Source organism: Tarenaya hassleriana, unplaced genomic scaffold, assembly GCF_000463585.1.
Source record: "Tarenaya hassleriana unplaced genomic scaffold, ASM46358v1 Cleome2, whole genome shotgun sequence".
Classification (NCBI taxonomy): domain Eukaryota; kingdom Viridiplantae; phylum Streptophyta; class Magnoliopsida; order Brassicales; family Cleomaceae; genus Tarenaya; species Tarenaya hassleriana.
This window is the reverse complement of record NW_010965372.1, coordinates 5088744-5095077: the sequence shown is the minus strand read 5'-3', so window position 1 is coordinate 5095077 and position 6334 is coordinate 5088744. Positions and strand designations below refer to the sequence as shown.

At 40.2% G+C, this 6334-nt stretch overlaps 2 protein-coding genes and 2 long non-coding RNA genes across 4 annotated transcripts in view; 2 read left to right on the top strand and 2 right to left on the bottom strand.

Moving 5' to 3' along the window:
- Positions 1-2919, bottom strand: part of LOC104812364 (TELO2-interacting protein 1 homolog) — a 6984-nt gene extending 4065 nt beyond the window's left edge. The window contains exons 1-9 of the mRNA XM_010539491.2: positions 2682-2919; positions 2067-2265; positions 1653-1961; positions 1475-1564; positions 850-1290; positions 655-762; positions 410-540; positions 169-298; positions 5-57 (exon numbers count right to left, since the gene is read on the bottom strand). Coding sequence (XP_010537793.1) covers positions 5-57; positions 169-298; positions 410-540; positions 655-762; positions 850-1290; positions 1475-1564; positions 1653-1961; positions 2067-2265; positions 2682-2905 — 1685 coding nt within the window. The 5' untranslated portion in view covers positions 2906-2919. The remainder of the gene's footprint in view (positions 1-4; positions 58-168; positions 299-409; positions 541-654; positions 763-849; positions 1291-1474; positions 1565-1652; positions 1962-2066; positions 2266-2681) is intronic.
- Positions 2920-3240: 321 nt separating this feature from the next.
- Positions 3241-4284, top strand: LOC104812366. The gene is made up of 2 exons (XR_771581.1): positions 3241-3329; positions 3859-4284. It is a non-coding gene; the product is annotated as an uncharacterized LOC104812366 (long non-coding RNA).
- A 105-nt stretch (positions 4285-4389) lies between these two features.
- LOC104812367 (myb-related protein Myb4-like) lies at positions 4390-5992 on the bottom strand. Its single transcript, XM_010539493.2, has 3 exons — positions 5640-5992; positions 5341-5470; positions 4390-5254 (listed from the first exon to the last, which is right to left on the bottom strand). Exons 1-3 carry the CDS (start codon positions 5956-5958, stop codon positions 4603-4605), a joined length of 1101 nt encoding a protein of 366 aa, XP_010537795.2. The 5' UTR covers positions 5959-5992; the 3' UTR covers positions 4390-4602.
- Positions 5056-5863, top strand: LOC104812368. Its single transcript, XR_771582.1, has 2 exons — positions 5056-5148; positions 5233-5863. It is a non-coding gene; the product is annotated as an uncharacterized LOC104812368 (long non-coding RNA).
- Positions 5993-6334: the final 342 nt, after the last annotated feature.

Below are 6334 nucleotides of genomic sequence, written 5' to 3'. Positions count from 1 at the left end.
TGCCGAGTTATGGCTCAGACAAAGGGCAAAGATCTCGAGGAATCTGCTAGCTGTTATCTACAAAGACAATGCCGAGAACCGGGCGTTATGTGTGTGTATATATATAGCAATGGAATATCTCTAATATCAGATACCTAAAGTGAAAATTTTCGGGAAAAGAATACATACAGGAGACTGAAGATGATCTGCCAAAAACCGAGGGCCAGAATAGTAGATGATAACGAGCAATTGCTTGGCCACCGAAAGTGCAGAAAGCTCATCACTTCCCAAAACCACTTTGGGAAGCCTCTCGAGAAGGCTGTTTTAAAAGAGATAAGCCAAAAGGGGAGTATTCATGTAAAAGGTTCTACGATATTTGAATGATATACTTGAAAAACTACGAAACGATAAGACAGAAAAGGTAACATACCGGTTAAAGAACTCGAATACATCTTTATCTACGTAAAGGTATGTACTTTCTGAGAATAAATCATCGAGAAATTCCTGGGCACCTGCAGAAACTTCGTCAGAGTCATCGATGGCCAAGGTACATACACATTCCTGCATCACAATTTAAAAAAAAAAAGCTTACAAGATACTTATCATGATATAATAGCTAAGCGGTTTTGTGAAAACAAGTTTATAACTTTTGAATGGCAGAAGGATCTGCAGTACCAGTAGTACTAATCTGGCACCCTTCAATGAAAGAGGGCTCTTAGATAATAATCCACGTATCGCTGCTAGAAGTCCTGATCTAACTTTGCTTGCCGGATGAACACAAATCTGAAGGAAAAAAATGTAACATAAATGTTTGGGAATCACCTACCACTGTAAAAGAAATTGAAATAATGAAGAATGGAGTAAACTTACATGAGGAAATGCATCACACAACAGTTTATTCACGCGAGAGCTAGTCGTCTCTAACCATTTCTTCGTACGTTCGACATGAAGGGAATCCATTCCATTGGAGCCAAAACTCGGGTTCAAGTTGGATTCTTGGCTTTCCTTGATTGATTTACCGACTTCTTCTCCTCTAGTTTTTGTGGTTAAGGAACGGAGTTGCTCCAGAACTGAAGGTGCAGATTCATGCTTGCTCAAATGGGTAGCACCATCAGAAATGGAAAGGGCAGATGAATTAGCCTCATCCTCGAGAACGATCATGAGAATCTCGGCTAGGGCTCTTATGGATTGGTCCAATGCCTCAACGCTTCCAGCAGCTCCGCTTATCATTGCTCTCGAAACGTGCAAAACTTTGGCGACTTGGCTAACAACGCCGGGTAGAAAAAACGCCAATGCATCTGCAGTACCAACCTACAAACGGGTTCCAAAATATCTGTTGAGCAATAAAATATTTCCTTTTATCATGGAAATATTGACAAGACTGGGACTTTTTTTTTCTCAAAATAAGAATCTAGTACCAGTTCATCCTAAAAGATGTAGGCACAATTTTTGAGAACTTAGGGTACCGAAATGTATTAAGGATTGTTTAAATTACCTTAGCGACGAGTACACGTAAGGCCATGAAGGCTTCAACACGAAGATTTGCACTTCCTCGATGTCCTCGAGCAGCCTCAGCATCAGCAGCCTTTGTGCAATGACCAAAAGCAATTCATTGAGAAAACTCGAAACTACGAAAGAAAAATGGAAAGCACTAAGGAGAGAGAGAGAGATACTTTGAGAAGAATGGAAAGCCAGTGACCCACAGCAGTTGAAGCAGACTGTGACTGAAGAAATTCAAGTAAACATTCTCTATTTTCTTGATCATATTCGAAAAAGTTTGAAAATTGAATCGGGGAATCTCTCCTCTCCCAAAGTAGAGGCCATCCAATAGAGTGTTTGCATGAGCAAGAATCATCAGAGCATGGAAGCAGACCAGAGATCATCGCTCTAAAACTCTTTATGATCCCTTCACGAAATTCTTCTGAAGCCTCGGATTGCGTTAACAGAGCAGCACTGGTTAACTTCTTGAGAATTACAACCATCTGCAGAAGAAATTTTTTTAAAATATTCGCATAAACTATACCGAGAAATGTATCAACCCAGATTAGGAAAACCAAGATGCATGAATCAAACCGATTTTGCTTTACCTGATCTACTGATCTGATACAACATTTCTTCAGAAGTTCCTCAAGACAACAGATTACACCTTCTGCTACTTTATCACTCACTTTATACGGTGTTCTCAAAACATCATACACTTCAAGTTTCTCCTTTGGCTGCTTTTTATCCTGGCTTCTGCAAGCAACTGCTGCGTCCAACAGAAGCAGCAACGGGAACAAAGTATAGCTGATACATACATATATACATACATACAAAATGATTAGTTATGGCATGTATATATGTACAACCATGAATGAACAGGAAACACTTTACATATATTGGACGTATGCTCGTTTGATCTCAATAGATGAAAGTGTTGTTCGTGCAACTGAGACAACCTCTCTCGTTCATGTAAGAAAAAGTTTTTTAACTGTCTGGATGATATACTCAAATCACAAACAAGCTCAGGAAAAGTTGCTTCCTTCCCCAGAAATTCGAAAACTTTGGTTTCAAAGTTGCTCCTTTCGAACTTTACCAGCAAACCCACGAAGAAAAGCTCAAACAAAGTTCCCTCTATGCATTGAAAAACAAGAGAGAGAAGTCATAGAATTTGGTTAAAGGCAAATGCAGGTAACATTGTATTATGTGATGAGGCATTTTACTCGAAGAAGGACTGAAGATAGGAGGAAGGAGTGCGGCGGAGAAGCTGAAGCAGCGCTGGGATCGCCGGGGAATCCTTTTTAGGGTTTTGCGAGAGACTTAAGAGCTCCAAGCAGAGACCTTTCAGTTGTGCGAAAACCTCTTCTCTCTCTACTTCGCCTTCAACTCCGCCGTTTGCTTCACTACTTCTGGTGAAACCACCGGATACTCCGGCGGAATTCTCCATTGAATCCGATCAGCTCAGCAAAACCACCGGATTGATCAGCCGAGAGGGGGAGAGAGTGAGACGCGAATTTGGAGAAGCAGGGGGAGCGTTCGAGAGATACCGGACGGGCAAAAGTGAAACCCGACCCGACAGGATCCAACTCTAATGTAAACTCACCAATTGACCCGGACCCGTCAAACCATACCCGGTCAATAACTTCTCCGGTTCTCTCTCTCTGTGACAAATGGGCAAAGAAGACGGGAACTTGGCAGCAAGAGATTAGGGTTTTAGCTTTCCTTCTTCCTCTCCCCTTCACAGATACCTGTTTTCCCGTCAAAATCTTCTGTTTCTTCTACTGGGCAACAATGCAGATGGTTGAGAGCAAGAGATGGGGATGGGTTATTCAAATGCAGTGGTTGTCTTCTTCGGGCATCTAACTTTTCTGGTTATTTTTCTTCTACTTCAGCCCCGCATTTGAAGTTGAACTCGAACTCAAAAATCACACGACATGGTTCAGAATTCGGGCTTAACTGAGTCAAAGTTCATATGCAAAAACGCCTTCTTCTGGTTGTTCTTGGAAATTTTCCACGAAAATCCATATTCCTCTGTATGTTGTGTCCTTTTTCCATTGAAGAACGATTTTAGCTATTGGTGTAGCCGGTTGGATAGGCTTGTATTGGCAATTAAGCAATGCTTTTAATGTTGTTGCAAAGCCATGATTTTGAGGTTTGGGATTCATCTGTTGAAACTATATGGGAAAGTACGTTCCATATGTTGGATTCATTCTCTGGCATCTCAGGCAGTTTTCAGACAAGTAGGATCTCTCATAAGCCAAGGAAATCTGTGGATGGTGTCATGGTTCTTGTCCTTTGATAATGACTCTATTAGACAAAACTAGGTGCCTGTCTCATATTTAGTGATGTGTGATCTAAATTTGCAACCTTTTTTTTTTTTATGTCTCCATGGAATTTCAGGAAAGCTTGGGAAGGGAAATGAATACAGAACCATCAATCAAAACGGTAACATTTCTTTATTATTCAAGAGAACCAACAAAAAGGGGGAAAAAAAGATGTGGTTCTAATGGGAAGATGTGGAATCAAAAATGGAGAAACATTCTTTTCACCCTGTTTGCCATTGCTACCAAGGTGGGCGAAGAAAGATGAGAGAAAAGGCTCATCTGTTGCGAAAACGAGTTAACTTCCTTGATTTGTTTATGGCTCATATTCAGCTGTTATAGCAGATGAATCCACATCTTGAGACTGAAATAACAACCATTTCTCGCCTCTTGTCAGTTCCAATTGCAGATGGTTGTAGCTGATGGCGATTAGCAAACTAATCCTACCCTTCACATGTCTTTCCATCGATAACTTGAATACAACACCAAACCCGGTTTCACTACAGTGCAATTGTTTGCTTTGAGATTCGGAATAAAAATCTTTCATGTGTATAGGCTTACATATGGTGTCTTTTACCTAGCTCTGTTTTCTCTACATGGGTACTGAATTCCTTCCCCGTGACTTGTGCAGTATAGAGTGTTTTGCTGACAGTACATACATACAACCTACCTGATCGTTTATACGACAGAAATGCTAAGAAACTAGTTTAATAATCCATGTTCTCTGTTATCAGTAAACACATAGATCCAATAGAAGCACCTGTATTTTCAAAGGTCTTGGATAATAATGAAACCCGTTTACGGAAATCTGCTTCTTGCTTCGTTAGCCTATCATTAGTTCGTATGTTTTCATAAGTGATGATTCTTCTTCTCCTCTGGTTCCCCGTTTATGCTGTTGGTTATCATCATCCTCTTCTAACAAAAGTTCGTTTTCCAGGAACTTGAACCATTTTTTTACTTCATCCTCATCAGACTCTTCGGCCCTTGAAGCCAAGCTGTTCTCATGTGCAGCAGGTTGTTGGGATGCATCCAAACCACCCAACAAGCTCCAAATGTTAGGATCTGAACCAAAAGGGTTCTCCATCATGTCTGGCTTATCTACCTCTTGAAATATGTCAGTAGCTCCACTATAATCTTCTATATACCCGAAAAAGTCACAAATCTGTAGATCATATTCTGGGTTTATAATGTTTGAACGACCAGAGGACGTTGAAGGACTGGACAACTCATTGGAAGGTGACACCTGAGAGGTCTTCTCTGTCAAAGAATCTTCTGGGTCTCCTACCCGAGGCTTAGCCTCTTTTCCATCTTGTTTCTCATGAGAAACGGAGTCACCCGAACATGACGAGGCAGATTCATCTGCATGGAGGTTGGTTTCTGAGTTCTGAACCAGCCTTTTCTTCAGATGGGTGTGCCACACATTCTTAATCTCATTGTCTGTTCTTCCCGGCAGGTGAGAAGCAATCTTCGACCACCTGATCAAAAGGTGGAAAAGCTGTGTCAAGATCGAAACTTTGAGCCACAAGAATGCAAACAATATGCAAAGGATGGTGATTTTTACTTGTTCCCGAAGCTCTGGTGAAGCTTAATGATTGTTTCTTCCTCCTCTGCAGTGAAATTCCCACGTTTCACATCTGGTCTCAGGTAGTTAATCCATCTCAAACGGCAACTCTTCCCACACCTTAACAGCCCTTCATTGCAATTACACAGAAAAGACACTTAGCTGAAGAACAGGACAGGAAAGGCAACAGAGGCAAATCAAGCATCGTGCAATGAGGTTGTTTATCCTGAATCTTCAGACAGGAGATCGCAACGAGTTGCAATATCTTCAATGGAAAGACAACTTAGTATATATTATACCAGCTTGTTTGGGGAGAGACCTCCAGTTCTCATGGCCGTTCCTGTGAATGAAAGAGATGAGTTTCATGTCTTCATCTGGGCTCCATGGGCCTCTCTTCACTTTGGTCTTGTCGCAACATGGTGCTCTTCCCTTCCCCATTCTCTCTCGCCCTCTCTCTCTCTCTCTCTCTCTCTCTCTCTGTAGAGATTCCCTTACCAAATCAAAATTGTCCCTCTTTATTGTGTGTGTGTGTATGCCTGTCTCTGTATATATATAGAAGGGAAGAGAGATCTTTGCCATGAGAAACATGCTATAAACAAATACACCACTTAATGTCATAATCAGATATTTGCTGTGTAAAAACCTGTCTTAATTTGGCTTATATGTTTCTTATTTTATTTTCTTAGAAAGCTTATAATTTTTTCTATTAATTTCTTAATATTACAATGATAACGATAACCATCCTTTCCAATAATGTTTTCCCAAAATATCTATTAATCATCCCCAGTAATATTTTTCTTAAAATCCATTAATATAAATAAATCCTCTGAATGATTCTTACTAATACGAGATTGTAGTGGAAATAATTTCTAGGAATGGCTCTTATTTTGACAAAGAGTATAAGGATATACAATGCATTAAATTAGTTTACTTATTATTTGATTAGTTTGAAACTTTATTTATCTAATTAATTAAATCACCCCCCAAAGTCTAA

Coding starts and splice junctions, on each gene's coding strand:
- LOC104812367 (XM_010539493.2), bottom strand. CDS start 5,958: ATGACATTAAGTGGTGTATTTGTTTATAGCATGTTTCTCATGGCAAAG. Junction 5,471..5,639: donor GTCTCTCCCCAAACAAGCTG/GTATAATATATA, acceptor ATTGCAATGAAG/GGCTGTTAAGGTGTGGGAAG. Junction 5,255..5,340: donor CACCAGAGCTTCGGGAACAA/GTAAAAATCACC, acceptor CCTTTTGATCAG/GTGGTCGAAGATTGCTTCTC.